The 17,802-nt window shown below is 39.1% G+C and overlaps 1 protein-coding gene across 3 annotated transcripts in view; it reads left to right on the top strand.

The window, feature by feature from the left end:
- Cep128 (centrosomal protein 128) overlaps window positions 1-17,802 on the top strand; it is a 351,418-nt gene that overhangs the window by 84,522 nt on the left and 249,094 nt on the right. For all 3 annotated transcript variants that reach the window (XM_060387987.1, XM_060387986.1, XM_060387988.1), the window contains exons 12-14: window positions 2,243-2,317; window positions 4,445-4,580; window positions 7,024-7,175. In XM_060387987.1, the coding sequence (XP_060243970.1) occupies window positions 2,243-2,317; window positions 4,445-4,580; window positions 7,024-7,175 (363 nt within the window). The remainder of the gene's footprint in view (window positions 1-2,242; window positions 2,318-4,444; window positions 4,581-7,023; window positions 7,176-17,802) is intronic.

The raw sequence follows: 17,802 nt of genomic DNA, 5'->3' as shown, positions 1-17,802 counted from the left end.
TCCACTGTGTGAAGGCTAGACATATTGTATAGATTTATTTTTTTTAATAATAGATAGGTATAGTTAACAGTACAGGTTTAAAATATCCTCTGAGTCAGTCATTGTTTTATTGCTGAAAAGAGACACAATGACCAAGGCAACTCTTGTAAAATAAAGTATTTTATTAAGGACTTGTTTATAGCTTTAGAGGGTCCATTATTATCATGGCAGGGAGCATGGTGACATGCAGGTAAGCCCTGTGGTTGTAGATGAGAGTTCTACATCTTTATCTTTAGGTAGAGAGACACTGGGCTTAGCATGGGCCTTTGAAACCTCTAAGTCCACCCCACATGACACACTTCTTCTAGCAAGGCCACACCTACTTCAACAGGGCCACAACTCTTAATCCTTCTAATCCTTTCAAAGAGTTCCATTCCCTGTTGACTATGCATTCAAATATATGAGCCTATGGGGACCATTCTTACTCAAACCACCACAGCCTGTATTCTGATTAGATGCTAAGGACCTTTGTTAGATACCACTCTATGAATACACAGGGGTCAGAACCTTAGCTCCACAATGTGATTCAGAGGTAAATACCATCTTAGTTTTCAGATAAGTAGTTTTAGGGAAAAGCCCAAGATAAGGACCTTTGGAGGAAAGTTCCCTCACCTCCTGAAAGATCTCACTTTTCTCTGTAAACATTAATCTTGCACCAAACCACCTTTGTGTGAGGATGGTGTGTTAGGCCATTGGGTTTGCCACTTGGGAATTGCAACTGTTGACATTAGGGTAAGTGTCTGACCAGTAGGGGCTAGCTTGACTTCAAAGCCATGTCCACTGAAGGGTGGTTTTCTTTCCTTCTTTATTTCATCATAAGATTAAGAGAACAATAATGTCTTTTTTTTTTTTAATGGGCCTGGTGGTACTTTGTTTTTATACATTTATTTTACCAGCTACAAGAATAATTTTAAAGAATTATTATATAAATGAATAAATTATTTTGGTGACTAGAAAGGTGGGGTCAGTAAAGTGTTTGCCACAGAAACACAAGGGCCCAGACTTGTACCTGCAGCACCCAAATAAAAGCCTAGCATGATGGGTCACCCCAGTAATCCTAGTGCTGGAGAGGCGTGAGGGTTTGCTGGCCAGCCATTCTAGCTGAATGGAGAGCTCTATCGTTTAGTGAGAGACCTTGTCTCAAAAAGACAAGGTGGCAAGTGATTAAGGTATCTGCTTATACCTTAATAATGATGCTGGCCTTTGATGTTAAGGTGCACGTTTACGAGGGTACAAACACATGTACACATACACACACTCATACACCAGAGTCCACGGTGAAATAATTACAGAATTCATAGGATGTTTCAAAACAATGTATAGAGAAGTCTCTTGTACCGTTCACCTTGTCTCTGTCAAAGGCAATGCTTTTAATGTAATCACTGTTGACTGTTAAACATGAAATTGACAGTAGTCAGAGCCACAGTGGTTGTACAGACCTCACTTGCTTTGTGTGCAGCTGTCCATAGGCTTGTGTGCATGTGAATACTTTCAGTCATTTTGATCTGTAAATGCCTGTGCCTGTGCCCTGAGGCTGCCTCAGGCTCCTTGTCATGCACACCTACTGTTCATGCAGCTGCTAAACATGGTCATTTGTTTAGTGAGATGATTATTTAAAATAACTTGCACATTTTAAGCACCTAAATGTACCTTAATACAAATTTTTGATACTACTTTATGTTTTAAAATGTAAACAAGTTTAGCACATATAAAGTAGGATCCATTGGAATTTCAGTGACAGACCAGATAGTTGTGAGCTGCAATGTAGGTGCTGGGAATTGAACCAGAATCCTCTGGAAGAGCACCTAATGTTCTTAACCACTCAGCCATCTCTCCAGCTCCCTGGTTTAGAGTTCTATCAGCATTATTAAGAACTGGATGGTGATCTCAAAAGACTAGTAAAAATGAGTATTTTAGAGATGAGTTGAGCTCGTGGTGGGGGTAGGAGGCTGGGATCATAGCTGAGATGAAACTGACTAGGTCTCAAACCTCTAGGAAGCTTTATGTAGCTCCCTTTTTGTTAGCTAATTAATAGAATTTTAATGGAAGTTAAATGTGTGTTTATGGTGAAATGCCCATCCCACCCAATGGGCCACAATTTAAGAAGAAAACAGCACAATAGTTTCCATTGGGCCCATTTTGTCCTTTGGACATAGTTATTTTATGCCTCATTTTACATGTTTTTATCTTGTTGAAACTCCAGCTGGAAAAGGAATTGGAGCTCTCGCGGAAGCTGCTGACTCAGTCTGAAGGCACCAGAGAAACACTTTTGCATCAGGTGAGTCTATCAAACTAAGACAGTCTGCTGTTTTATTAAATCTGGATTGAGTCTCCTCTCTCACATGTCTTCGTGAGAGGGAAAAAAGAGCTAGATCTAGAATTTTTTCTCCTAGGGCATGTATGGTAGCAGAGAATACAGAAATAAAGATTCGGAGAGCTTGTAGAAAAGCCAGACCTGGGCTCTGCTGTGACAATGTGTTTTGCTGACTGCTGCTCTAAATTGCAACTTATCTCTCTCAGCAGAGCAGTGTGCATGTGCATGGATGTGTAAGGTAAAACTGCCCGGGAGCTTAATTTTATTCAAGGAGACAGTGGAGAAGAAGGAGGAAGGAGAAAATATATTGGACAGACCTTTGCATCTTTAAGTTACTTTGAATACATCACTGCCTTTGCTCTTGTTGTCAAGATGCTGCTCGGCTCCTTTTAACCACAGCTGATGCTTACTCTTTAGGTGTAATATAGTCCAAAGCCCTAATAGCAGTTGGGGGCTTCTGATATCTAAACTTGAGTAACTTTAAATGGTCATGTTACATGTACCCAATAAGGGTGGATGTGTACCTAACTGCCTCTCTCCCTGTGTTCACTAAATCAGAACGTGCCTCCTGTTTGTCAATGTGGTTTCGTACCTCAACTACAGGATATGCTCTGCAGGCCAGGGTGTCTGTTGTCATAGGTGTTCATAAGACACTCTGCATCCCCACAGTGGTACTGAGAATGCACCATGGCACCTTCTTTGCAGAGCCTTTAAAACATTAATTGACTTGTTCTGTAGTCAGTGCTCACAAATCACAAAGAACTAATGTTCACAGAATTAAGAATTTGTTTCCTGATGTTGGTATTTAATTCCATGCTGTCATCATTTTTTTTTTTTTATCTTGGCAACATCTTATATTTTTAAGTGCCACTTTGTAATCTTTAATTGCAGGTTTTGATGCAGGTCATTGTGACTTTAGCCAAGTTGTTTTTCCATTGCTAACTTGATTATGATTGATAGGGATGTATTTGTTATATGGTAAAAATTTGCCAGGCTCTCTTTATACATATCAAGATGAATAAGGCAGCCCATGGCTTCAGAAGCTTACAGTTCAGTGGTCTACTGCTCTTTTGAGGTCTATTTTGATATCATAATGTGTTAAGTCATGATCTCCTCATTTGAGGTCAATCACCAGCAGAGCATGTTGCCATGAAAGAAAACAAATGAAGATCATAAAATAGGTTAGAGGTGAAAAATAGTAATGGGGTGATCTGAGGTCAAATACACTTGTATTTGAGCCAAGTATGATTGCACATGCCTGTAATCTCAGAACTCAGAAGGCTGAGGCAGAGAACTGTGGCTAGAGGCTAACCTGGAATGTAAGAAAAGCCTGCCTGAAAAGAAAAATTCAAAAAATTAAAATGTAGTTACACTAGTGTCTTAGTCAGTGTTCTATTGCTGTGTAGAGACACCATGACCATAACAAGTCTTATAAAGGAAAGCATCTAATTGGGGCCTACTTATGTTTTTTCAGAGGGTTAGTCCATTGTCATCATTGCAGGAAGCAATGCAACATGCAGTCATACATGGTACTAGAGAAGTAGCTGAGAGTTCTCTATCCAGACCAGAGGGCAATAGGAAGAGAGAGACACTGGGCCTGGCTTGAACATTTTAAACCCCAAAGCTCACACCTAGTGACATCCTTCCTCCAAAAGCCATCCTACCCCAAGGAAGCCACTCCTTCTAATGCCAATTCTAAGCATTCAAATGTATAAATGCTTGTGGGGCCGTTCTTATTCAAAGTACTGTTCAGTAGTAGCACTTTTGTCTTCCTCAAAAAAAGTTTTGGGTTAAATTCCCAGAACTAGAGAGGAAAAACTAAGAGATGTTGAAGTTGTTTGTCACGATTGACACAAGGAAGGAAAAGACGTTCCTTTGAAAGTAATGGAAGAATGAAAAGCATGGGATGGAAGCCTGTTCCACTATGTGTGGGATAGTCTGGGTATTAAACTGTCTGTAGCTTGTACTCCAATAGCCCACTAGAAGTGGAAGTTTTTCCCTAGGTCACAGTTTATAGCAATCTATAAGTTTCTTTGTTTTCTGCTTTTGAAAATTGATAACAGTTTGGTTTTTGACTAAAATTGCTTTTAGGTGGAAGAACTGCGCACACAGCTTATCAAAGCAGAAGGTGACCGAAAGAGCTTACAGTGTCAAGCATCTTACGTTTGTAAGCAACAGTCAAGTCACCAGGATATTCAAGGAGAAGATGACTGGAGGTTTAGAAGAGGTATAATTCTGGATGCCGGATGTGGCTTCCCATTCCCAGAGGTGCACTCCTCACGTCATGCTTAATTCATCTTTTCAATTTTCTTAATCATCCACAAGGTTTTCCAACAAGTTGGCCATATTCTCAAATCTAATTTGAATAGCCATTCTACTTGGTTTCTCAACCCACTTCCATTATCAGCCCTGTTTATCTCATGGGTGTTGTCTATGAAAGCATACCCAAAGGCTTTGTTGAAGTTTGTGGTTTCTCTATTCTCTTCCTTGTGTGTGTGTGTGTGTGTGTGTGTGTGTGTCTTTGTAATTACGTTGTAAATGTGCCTTTATTTTATCCCTCTCTCCCCAATTTTAATATATGAATAATTAATATTAGGATCTTGTTATCTTGAGGCTGGGGCCTGGAATCCAGTCTCAGCTTGATTATGTACTGATCATAGTCCAATTCAGAGGGATCTTTTATATTTACCTCATTTGTCTGTTTCTAGTTCTTAAATCTCTTCCACTGATGTTTGTGTCTCTGAACTTTCCTAGTTCTTCTTCTGTAGCTGTGCCTCTGTTCATGGTCAGTGTTCAGAGGCTGATTTTGCCTAGTGTTCTATTAATGGCTTTTCATACTTAATATTTCTTCTGAGATGCTATTTAATCCTAGGCTTTAGCTGTCACTGCTAAGAACTACTCCTGAGTCTGCTCCTACTCATTCTCCTAGCTTCAGTGGAATGGGTGAAGTTACTGGTTGGTTCTTTCCATGTGCACACCGACAGAATGTGCACTTGGCAGGCTTACAACTGAACCTTCCTCTCTTCAGAGCATAGTTTTCTAATGCCTTTGCAATCGTGTCCCCCATTATTCTGTATGAGTACGAAAGCAAGTGAAGTGTGTCTTGTGACTTGGTACTGATCATGCCTTATCTAGTGCTGGTTTTAATTTAATCTAGATTCTCTAGGTGATGATTGACGAGCTAATAAAGCAAAATGGTGCCAGGGAACCACTAGAGTAAGAAAAGTTTGCTTCTGGGGGTTTGCTTCCTTCCTTCCTTCCTTCCTTCCTTCCTTCCTTCCTTCCTTCCTTCCTTTCTGCTGGAATTCTCAATAATATTTTATCAATAGCTAAAAAAAGTTGCTCCTATTTGACACAAAACATATTGCTATTACTCATCTTCATATGTTTATATGATTAAAGTATTTGATTTTTGGAAAGTGTGTTGTCAACTCTGGAAGGAATTATCCCAGTTTACATTGTTGAATTGGCTTTGTGCAGAAATTGAAAGCAAACATTAAAATTTTCTTCATTTGTTCATGGTATTGTATAAATAAGGTCTTGCTGAAATCTAGTATTTTCTAAGTAAAATGTGAAAAAAAACTTTTTTTTCTCCTTATCTTGACTGATGTTTTCACTCCTCATTCCAAATACTTCAGCCTAAAACACAAAGTAGCATCTGAAATTATTTCTTTTCTGTCTTATCTTAGTGAAATCTGTATCTATTGTGTAAGTATAGCTTCGTTCCCCATTCTCACTGTGTCCTTTTTATTGTCATCCATAAGGCTGTTCTTATGCTTTTGAAGAGCCTGTATGTCTTCTCTTTCATTGTGTAGTTTTGAGCCCTTTACTATTTCTCAAGTTGGAATGTATTTTTGTAAATTATTTACAAATCTGATTTGATCATATTTACTTTATTTCTTTTCTAGAAAGAATATTATTTGAAAAATGGTAGTGTGAAATTATTAGTATATATTATAATTGCTAATCTTTCAGAGTAAAGATAGCATTTTGTGTGTTTTTTCATTCTTGTATTGTAAGCCCATTGACAGTGGATTTTTATGTTGTCCATCTTCATATGTGAAGAACATGATAAAATGTTCTGTTTCATTGACCAAGCATTTTATGTTGAATTAAATGATAAATATATATTATTCAGTGTTTTAATTTCAGGTATAGCCTTCAAAATTATGGAGAATTAGTGAATAGGGAGAGTAGTCAGTCTTACAGAAACTGAGGAGAACTTTTTCTCTGTAAGAACAACATTTTACTGTGTAAGCTTCTGTAGCATCTGTATATAGCACCCTGGTTGAATTCGGTGTTTCTGTTTAAAAGTTTGCAAGTAATGTGGACATGTGAGAAATGTAGTGAACAAAAAGTATAGGAGTGTCCTGAAATAAGTTGTAATAGAAATTAGAAAACACTGAAAATATTATGACACCAAATAGGATGGCGTAGCAGCCTATGCAGTTTTGAAAACTATATAAGACTTGATATTGTACTTGATTTAGCGGAAGGCTGAGGAGTGAAATGGTGAGGCTCAAGACGACACGCTGGAGAGGTCTGCAACACTCATGGAGTGGATTATGTTAGCTAGGATGTTCAGACACAAAGGTTGAATGGTAACTGTTGGAAAGTAAGTTTTCCTCTGGCTAGAGAGTAACCACGGAACTTGACCTTTACCTCTGAAGGAGTAGAGCGGGAAAAGAAGAATCTGGAGAATCAGATGGCCGAGCTGCGAGTACAGCTGAACTTCAACGCCATGGCTTCCGAGTTGGAGGAAATGAAGCGGTGCCTGGAACGGAAGGACCAGGAGAAAGCAACTTTGGCAGCACAAGTAGAGGTGATGTCCTACCTTTAATCTACATTTTAATTTTATTTACTAGAATCACTTAAACAATTTTTAATCAAAAGTTGTATTATTTTGAGAGCTAGTTTGGGAGGTGAATAATGTAAAATCAAACTAATTTTTTGTAGTTGATTTCAATATAGCACCTCCTTAGAGGTTGGATTTTCTCTTGGGACTCTGAAATGAGGAATCTTATTAGTTTCCTTCATTATTTCATAATGAAAATTTCGCTGTTCTTAAACTTGAAGTGGCATTTGGTTCTGAGACAGCAGTGATTCATTTTGGGGCGAACGTGGTGGATCTTTGGAATGCTTCAGTGCTTCAGAGTTCCATTGCTGTAGCCGTTTGCTGAGGTAGCTCTGTGATGGCTCCAGCAATCGGAGTTGTCGGGTGCTCATGAATATGTGGTAGCCATGGATGAAGCAAAAGCAGGCAGCTGCCATTTCCTGTGTGTCTTTTATCTAGCATAGATGAGGTAATTATCAGAATATATTAAAAATCAAAGAAAAGGACCTCATGAAAGGAAATAACTTAATTCTAATTATAATTATGCAAATTAGATCAAACATAGATGGCACATTTGAAAATAGATATGTATCAGCTCTCCCCCGCATCTGTTTATTAGTGAAGTTGTCTTCTAATAAGTTGCCGTATTTGAAGAGTTTTCATAATTATAATGATAGGTAGAAAATTGATGCTCACAGCCCCTAACTTTATATAACCCAAAGGAAGTGCTGCATGTGTCTTCATTCTGAGTTTCTCTTTTATCTTATCAGCCTGTCACTAAAAATACCTTTTAGGTTTGTTTCAAGATTTAGATCACAGAGATAGTAAAGATAAAGAAAATATTGGCGTACTCATTCCAAAGCTTTCTAGATATTTAATAAGTACCAGAAATGGCCCCAGAGCAACACTATGACTCCTCCCGTTGTCTTCACTGGCATTAGTGTGGCCCCTGACCCTGCTGATGAGTGTGCTAAAACAGGGTTATTTAGCAGAAGCAGAGCTAAAACAAAACAAATCAATCACAAACACCGAAGGTATAAAACAGCAAAAAACTGGGGCTAGTTTTTCTTAACCACACCATGGTCTCAGTTCTCATCTTCCCTTTTCTCATCCTTTTCCTGGTTTCTTCTCTTTTTTATTTTTGTTGTATAGATTGGATGGCGTGTGGGAAGTCCTGAAGTCCATGGGCATTTAAAAATGGTTTATAGAGCTTACTCATGGTCTCAAGGAGCCTGACTTCCACTGTTTCCAGCTTAGCAATAATTCATGAGAATGATTTTCACATAGGTTAGGACTGGCTGCATAGAGTTTGATTTGCAAAGCAGTTGGAAAGAGGCTTACTCTCACATCCTCAGTATTGCTCATTGTCTGTCGCCTTTCAGGGCACTCTAGAAACATTGTTTTCCTCCCAGTTGCCTTTAAGAAGATACTGCAAAGTGGTAGTATTCATCTTCAGGAAAAATTGTTCTGCTTTTCAGCTCCCTCCTTCTCTGCAATTCCACTACCCCCTTAAGAGACATAGTCTGCTTTCCTACATAACCCAGGCCAGCCTCAAACTTCTTCTGTAGTCTGAGTGCTGGGATTGGATTTAACAAAACTTGTAATTATGCCTTGTTTATTTTTCATATCTAGTGAGTGATTCTATTCACAAAGTGATATCTAGTATTGGCTCTATGAGAAATAGAGTTATAGGCTACTGAGATGTAGCGTGCTGGCAGCTGAGAATATCTCTTCAGTGCAGTCAAATGCTATTTAGTTTCTTTTGCAGTTTTAGAGTGTTAGATAATGTGGGAGTGTTAGATAATTGGGCCATTGTTGCTTTATGCACCTTATGGAAAGTAATCTCCTTTAGTTGTGTATATGTGTGTGTGTATGTATATGTGGAGGAGTGTGTGTATTCACACCAGAGGTTGACCTGGGGTGCTTCCCATCCCCCTAATGGCTTCTCCATATTTTTTGGCACTTTTAAAAACTGTTTCTTGGAGTGGGACACTACAAAACTCCCCCTGCCCACTACATGTTGGCACGTCTGTTGATCTTGCTGTTGTTCCTGTCATGTTTATGCATTCCTTTCGAGGAGAGACAGCTTCACAGCAGATTTCCTGATAGTCTGGCTGTTAAAATATGTCTTCCCTGCCTTCTGGGATGTTCCTTACACCATAGATGTAGGAGCGGTGCTATAGATATATCTTTGGGGTTCCACCTGTAGTCAGCAGTTGTAGACAACCAATGACTCTTGGTAGGAGAATTAGCCTCTCCCACGGATGAATCTCCTTATTCGCTGTCTAATGCAGAAGATTAGCTGTGAAGCCACATTCACATAAATGGCAAAAATGGACTCAGCAAGTTGTCTTTATATGTGTGTCTGTGTATGTGTATGAGTACGTAACAACAGAAGGAAAACAGGCTACCAACTTGAGAGTATGGGGAATGGGCAAGTTGTTGGGAGGAGTGAGAAGAAGCAAAGGGAGGAGGGAAGGTGATATAATTTTATTTCACTTAAGAACATATTAAAAACCCAAAATTATTTACTTATGTATTTATTTACTTATTGTGTGTGTCTCTACATGTACACATACCACTAAGCTGATGGAGGTCAGAGGACAACTTGGAAGAGTCATTTGTTTCTGCCCTGTAGTCCCGGGGATGGACTCAAGTTGTTAGGCTTGGTGGCAAGCCCCCTTACACTTGTTGGCCCTCACCTGTATTGTTGAGACAGGGCCCCTCACTGTTCTTGAAGCTCCCTCATTTAACTATTCTGGCTAGTCATTTTTAGAGATCTACCTGTCTGCCCCCAAGTGCTGGGTTACAAACATGTAATCAAACTCAGGTCCTGATTCTTGTCAGCACTTCTTATAGTTCCTTTTTAAAGATCAAATATATTAAACCAAAAAAAAAAAAAAAAGTAACAATATGAGATTATTGGCTGGGCCCAAGAACATGTGTGTGGTAGTGGTCCTTAGAATTTGTTTAATCAATGATACCATTTCTTGTTAACCATGACTTTCCTATAATTCTGTAAATTCTCATATAACGTCTTGTTAAGTAACATTTAAAAGATAAAAGTTCCCAAATTTCTATGCTTTATTTTCCCTTGTTTCTGTATTTTGTATCTTTTTGGTGGAAATCCTAACCTAGTCCATCCATTCCAAAAGCCATTTTTGGAATATATCAGACATAACAGACAATCGCTCCAGCTGTAAGTCTTTCACTAATATTTTTATTACTGTCTTTACATTGTCTTAAAGTGATCTGGTGTATTCCTTTAAAAATTCAAAGTAGGTCACAATAAGGCATGAAGCACTACGGGATTAAGCCTGCAGCCCCGTCACCAAGACAGAGTTGACGTTGATGTTTCTGTCTTGTAAGACACCATATGAGAGTATCGTTTCTCATCTGCAAACGTGTGTTCTGTGTCCTCCGGTTAAAGTGATGTAGGTTGTAGGCTCCCATCTGCAGTGCGGCTCAGTAGAGACAGCAAGGGTGCTGGTCCACTCTCCTACTCTGTGGGAGCCTGGGGAAATTTCAATAAACTACTATCATCTCTAATTTTCAGTGACTAGGTTTTGGCATTTGAAACCAAAAATCTTGCCTGTAAAAGACAGAAAGAGAAAATGATGTCTAAAGGGCTATGTGTTCATGGCTCAGCTAGGCTGCTAGCTCTTTCACCCTCCCTCCCCAGTATGGAATCTTTGTTGCCAGAGACCCCATTCAGCTAGATTTCCTCTCTTTTTTCCCAGTGTCTTCCTGAGGTTGCTTGCTTTTTAACATCGTTTTCCCTTCCTTTCACTGTGATGTTCATGATTTCATTGCCTTTTGTTTTGACATTTTGCTGTGCACAGATTTTGTTGTGGGCTATTTACTAGTTTGCATTGATGTTATAATGCAAACTTGTGGTATACTGGGAGCTCCTGCGTGTGTGGGGGTTAAAAATCAGGTTTATTGTGTCCCCCTGTGCTACCACACAGTGTATCATGTGTCATGTATCATGTACCTGTATCATGTGCTCTGCACTTGTCAGTGAAGGTTATTATAGAAAACTCTTAGTAATTTTGAAAGCTAACATTTGTTGTTCAGCCTCTTTGTTTATGTGTTTGTTTCCTTCTTTCTTGCTGTGGTGTGTGTGTGTTTTTGTGTGCATGTGAGCTCATGTGTATGTGTGTCAGTGTCACATGCATGTGTGTATATGTTAATTGTATGTGCCTATGCCAGCAGAGGACATCAGATGTCCTGTTCTATAACTCTCCATTTTATTCCCTTGAGGAAGGGTCACTGAACCTGGAACTGGACTAGAGGTCAGTAAGTGTCAGTGATCTTGTCTTCAGCTTTTTATGACGGTGCTGGGGGTTCGAACTAGGGTCCTCATAGCATACTTATTCAGAAAGAGCTCAGAGCCACTTCTGAAAAGCACATTGGTCTCTGTAAGAACTCCCAATCTTTGGGGAAATCCTTGTTTTGTCTAACTATTTCATTAGCTTTTGTTGTTTCAAATACATATTCTCAACAGTATTTATTTGAAACAGTTTTTTTATATTGGTGAAGACAGTGAAAGTATCTCTTAGAAAACACAAATGGAAGGAAACTGTGTTTCATTTTAGTTAATCTGTGCTTCAAGTTCTACCTAAGAACTTAAGTCTGTAAATGTGTGGAAAATACTAAGCATATTTTCCTTTCTTCTAAACCCAGGTTGAACCTCATTAACCTTGATGGGTTATTTGTATTCATAAGAATTCCAAGCACCCTTGATCAGTGATTCTTCCTGATTTAATCTCTGCCTCTGTCTTCCATTAACTTAACTCTTTATGAAAAAATTTGACTTTTAAATTCAGTTAAGAACTTGAAAGAGAAACAACAACCACAACAAAAAAGCCAAATCAAACCAAGCTGGTAAACATAATTTAGATTAAATGTTGAAAGTAATAATGGAGTGACAACTGACATGATTATTTATAAGGAAAACATTGGAATGGTAGTTCCAGAATGTACTTATAAAAAAGAGGGCAATGAAACAAAACAAAACACCTAAATCCTTTTTAGTATCCTGGAGATAGAGAAGCATAAGGTCTTTTGAGTTTTACATTTCCTGTGCAGGTTTGGTGACTTGGTACTGAAGTGCCACTCTTAGTAGCAGGGTGCTTGCCGACAGAGGCCTGAAGCCCTTCATTATTCTGCATGTAATTCTCAGTTTAAAACCTTAATAGCCTTCTTCTAACCCAAATGTATGTTGTAAAGTGAGGCACTCTTCCTAATTTTTCGTGTTCAAGGTAGATTATTAAGGCCACATTTACTGAGGTTGGTGGGATATAGTTTACCTCTAACATTGTGGCACTTTGTTAAGCTTGTAAATGTGCGTTCAGTGCTCCTAAGAGTTTACAAAAGCTGTCTCTTGACAGAGCTACTACAGGTGAAAATGCCAGACCCAAGCAGAACTTACAGTTCCTGGAGGGTTTAGTTTAATTCCCACAGCCTTCCATCAATACGGAAGCCCAGGAGTTTAAGAAGTTGGAAAATAAGAGAGCCTTTCTGTTTTCTCTACTGTCTCAGTGGCATGAGGGATTCTGTAGGCTGGCATGTCAAAGCGGGCTGAATGTTGTAAAAGTTGTTTTTATTTTCTCCTATGTGGTGATAAGAGCCGTACCCAAGCCGTACAAAACACAGCTTGGGCTGAGCCCAGAGTTTTTCTACTCTGTTCTTCCTATCCCTAGGCCTAGGCCTGGAAGCTTCTAGCCCCTGTACCTATTAACCTAGGCCTAGAATGTTTGCAGTCTCTGAGACTTACTGACGAATAAGCTTATCCTTTCTCGTTCTTTCTGAACTCTTGCTTGCTGGTACAACTCATCTGTTCTGGCTCAAAACTCCTCTCCAAGCTGATTCAAACTGGCTTCTTTCGGCTTCTCCTGAATTGTTCTGCTTCTGAACTGCACAAACTGTACGGCACTGAACTACACAAACTCAACTATTTAACTGCACTCAACTGAACTGCTCCAAACCGCCTGTGCTTTTCTGTTCTGTTCTGAACTTTACTGTGCTCTCTTCTCTACTCTCTCTCTGCTCTCCCTCAACTCTACTATACTGTTCCTAAAGTCACTTCTCTTTCCTATCTGTTCTGAGAGTTGGGCGTGTCCTGTTCCTCACTCATTCTGTCAAGTCTTTTTCTGATTTGTCATTTTGCCTGCCCCTCAGGTAGATGTGTGATTCCTTCTACTAACTAACTTTACCTTTATTATTTGGGATTAATAAGAAAGGTGAACACTAAGGGTGTTGTCTGTATTCCAGGCAGAGGGATTAATGGTGTGTCAGTTCAGCTGGATCACACAGACCTAGAAGGTCTTTGGATGTGATCCTTTGCCAGAGCAGCCATGTTGCTGGATTAAAGTTCCTTTACAAATTGTCTTAATTTTTTTTTCATTAATGCATCATTGATATTTAAAAGTGTATCACTTCAAGGTATTTAATAAAGAAATGATTCATGAATGAGAATATTTTCAAGTTTTCTTTTCCAAGATCATGGTAAGCCCTCATTTTGGAAGCAACAAGACATCTATAAGGATAGGACTTGTGTCTGCATGTTGTGTCTGTTGTGCGTTTTGAGTGACATGTGAAGGAAATAGGATAGTAAGCATGATGCACAAATTGAAGTATTGATAGCTTCATGTTAGTTATAGGCTGATTTCATGTCTAAAGCAATTAAAAACATAAAATACAGCTTTGGACATAATAACTTGCCTTGGAATGATGAGTAATTTGAAGCAAATGAGATGCCGTTGTGGTGGTGTGTAAGTCCCTGACTACCGCAGATACCAATAAGAGGTGTATGCAGGCTTTATAACATGCAAATTTAGCTGCTCATACATTATTCCTGCGGTCTTTATTGTTACCTTATCTTTAGAGTAATTTTAATTTGATAGCATATCATTTTAAGTGGCAAATTAAATTGCTTTTATATGTTTGTTTCAGGGAGCTTTCTAAAAGGGCATAAAATGAGGATAGATTGTACTCAGCCTTACCCAAGCCTCGATAACCCTGTTACACTTTTTAAAGTTTGTAAAAAGTAAAATTATCTCTGTGAAAAATTAAGTTAAAATTTTTTATATATTCTTAAATCTATCTATCTATCTATCTATCTATCTATCTATCTATCTATCTATCTATCTATCTATCTGTCTATCTCAGTGTTAGTGATTTTCCTCCCTAAATCCATTGACTGCATTTAATTTTCTACATTTCAGTTAGGTAAAGACTGGGTTCAAATCAAATGTACAGACTCTTTTTTTTTTCAAGGGACCTCTAATGATGGATTAGAGTCAGGCAAACTGTTGTTAGGTACAAGTTAAAGAACGGGGTAGTTACCACCTGTAATGGTGCACTAGGTTTTTGCAGAAGGGATGGTAAGGCTTTGTATTAGTTACTTTTTAGTTAAAATGAAAACCTTTATCTGACTGAAAGTACCTTAAAAGAGAAAGGCTCATTTGGATTACAGTTTAAAGGGACACAGTCTGTCACGACAGGGAAGGAAGGGCACCAGGAAGCAGAGACAGCTTTCTCCTTTTTTTATGCCCTCAGGGATCCCAGCAATAGGGTGTTACCACCCATACTCACCAGAGGTCTCTCCTACCCCAGTTAAGCCTTTTAGGAAACAGCCTCATGTTTATATCCAGAAGCATTTCCCATTCTGATTCTGAATCCTGACAAATTAGCAGTTAACATAAATCACTACAGGCATATATTAAAAAAAAATTGAAAGAGAGATTTATTAATAAAGCAAAGAAAGGAGGCTTCAAGTATTTTGTTGAAAGTCTGAATTGCCATAGTGGTTTTGACATTTTTACAGCACTTTCTCCCTGTAGATTCACAAACTGGAAAGCATAGGGTAGACTTCTGGGCACCCTGAAGATGAAGAATCTTGGGAACCTCTCAGATTTTTAGCTGGGTTACCCTATGTGTTAACCCCTTGGAGTCTTGATGAACTGAAAAGACACTAAAGGCTCAAAAGGGCTGCCACACTGCAGCATAGTTTTGAATCTGCTTTGATGTCATCTGTCCCCCTTCCAGTGGTTACTTCCAACAATGGCAAGCATTTTGGGGAGGAAAATACCATCACTTAGAACATTCATATGATTTGTCATACAAGGTCTGGTATTCAGTCATCACAATCCAAAAAACAAACACAAGAAACAAAAACAAAATAAAACAAAAACCAAACCAAAGAAACAACCAGAAATAGATGTAGGCATATAGATTCTTCACATATTAGAGTTATCAGAAATCAACTTTAAAATAATAGTTATGTATATGTTAACAAATTAATAATTATAATTGGAAATTATAAAAAGAATTATTCTGAAATCTTAAAAATCCACATATAATAGGTGAAACTAATAGCTGAATAGGTGGGATTTATGGCTTTATGGAAAAAACAAATTTTATGCCCTTACCACATTGACTGTATCCTTATTGACACTTGGTTGGGTTCATTCATCTATTTATCTATTGTTCTGGATGGTTTTTATTGTTAAAGTTACACAAGCTTGAGTTTCCTGAGAAGTTTCTCTTCTGATTGACAAGTCGTACCTCAATTAGGTTGACTTGTGGGCACCTCTTTGGTGTGTTGTCATCCTGAGTGAGGTAACCTAGAGACAGAAAGACACACATGGTATACACTCACATGTAAGTGGATATTAGCTGTATAACATGGGATAGCCACACTAAAATGTAAAATCTATAGACCTAAAGAAGCTAAACACTAAGGAGGACCCTAGGGAGAATGCTTAAATTTCATTTAGAATGGAAAACATGATAGACACCAGGAGTAGTAAAAGAGAGGAAACAGGATGGGAGCCTATTATAGAGGGTCCTCTGAAAGGCTCCACCCAACAGGGGATCGAAGTAGATGTCGAGACTCACAGTCAAACTTTGGGCAGAGTACAGGGAGTTTTATGGAAGAAGAAGGTGGGATAGAAGGACATGGAGGGGACAGGAGCCCCACAAAGAGACCAAGAAGGCTAAAAAGTCAGAGCCCAGGGGTCCCTGCAGAGACTGGTGAACCAACCAAAAACCATGCATGGAGAGGACCTAGACTTCCTGCTCAGATGTAGCTGATTGGCAGCTCAGTTGCCATGTGGGTGAGAGGAGCAGGGGCTGCCTCTGTCTCGAACTCGGTTGCCTGCTCTTTAATCACTCATCCCTGTTGATGAGCTCTCACTAGGCCACAGAGTAAGAGGATCCAGGCAGTTCTGATGAGACTTGATAGGCTATGGGCAGATGACAAAGGAGGAGAACTCCCTCTTTCAGTGGACTAGGGGAAGGGAGTAAGAGGGAGGAGGGAGAGAGGGTGAGACTGGGAGGAGTTGAGGGAGGGGGCTTCAATCGGGATATATTATGAACAAATTGTGGGAAAAAAAACAAAAAAGAGATATGGGAAGGCCCAGCCCACTGTGAGCAGCACCATGCCTATCTAGGTGTCTTGGGCTATATAAGAATCCGCCTTCCACCTTCCCGATGGTGAGTGCTCTCTGTCACGAACAACTCCACATTTGGCTAAGGCCGAGGATCTGGCTTGCTTCCATGTATGTGGACCTATCTGCATTGCCCCCGTGGCACGCCTGGGTTGGCTACCCAGAGGCTATTTAAGCTGTGGGCTGGCTTTCCCCGGGGTCTGAGGATTGTTCAATGTTCCTGAATAAACTGCATTGAAAAAAAAAAAAAAAAAAAAAAAAAAGAAAGCTAGCTGATCAAGGAAGATGGTGAATTCAGAGAAAGCACTATTCTTCCATCTAGCCAGTTCTGCTTTGAGTTCCTGCTTTGACTTCCCTCAATGATTGGTTGTTTCCAGAAAGTATAAGTCAAATAAACCCTGTCCTCTTAAAGTTGCTTTTTGATCCTAGTGTTTTGTCACAATAACAGAAAGGCAAACTAGGACGTCTGTGACCAGGGTGGTAGGATCACTGTTTTATCACATCATGTACATGTGAATGATGCATAAGTACCAATTGCTTTCATCCTAAAATTCTCTAAGTGTTTTAAGTAAGGGTGATCTTCTAGCACCATTCTCTTTCATTTAATCAGGGAGTATTCTTTTAATTTTAAAGGATAGTTTGCTGGATCTAAGACTTTAATTGCCTTTCTTTCAGCCTCTAAAATATAGTGCAGGTATGTTTTTTTCTCGTTTCCATCATTCATTCATTCATTCATTCATTCATTCATTCAGCTTATTTACTTATTAACCCATCCATCCATCCATCCATCCATCCATCCATCCATCCATCTATCTATCTATCTACCTACCTACCTATCTGAGATAGGGTCTTAACGCAGGCAAGGCTCACCTTGAATTCTATAGCCAAGGATGACTTTGAGTTTTTGATCCTCTTGCATGCTAGGATTACAGGTGTGTGCCAGCATGCCAAGTGTAACTGACTGGAGAGCAAACCCAGAGCATTGTGTACTTGCATCCTAGGAAAGTAATCTATCAACTGAGATACACTCCAGCCCTCGATTACTCTTCATAAGAGGTGAGATTATAATCTAACCAAATTCCCTTCTATATTGGGTTACTTTTCTCTCTTGTCATTAAGGTTTTTTTGAGGTCCTTGTCTTTTGTCATTTTGACTATAAT

The sequence above is a fragment of the Meriones unguiculatus genome, chromosome 7, assembly GCF_030254825.1.
Source record: "Meriones unguiculatus strain TT.TT164.6M chromosome 7, Bangor_MerUng_6.1, whole genome shotgun sequence".
NCBI classification, from domain to species: Eukaryota; Metazoa; Chordata; class Mammalia; order Rodentia; family Muridae; genus Meriones; species Meriones unguiculatus.
Note: the sequence above shows the minus strand (reverse complement) of the source record. Positions and strands in the feature narration are given on the sequence as shown.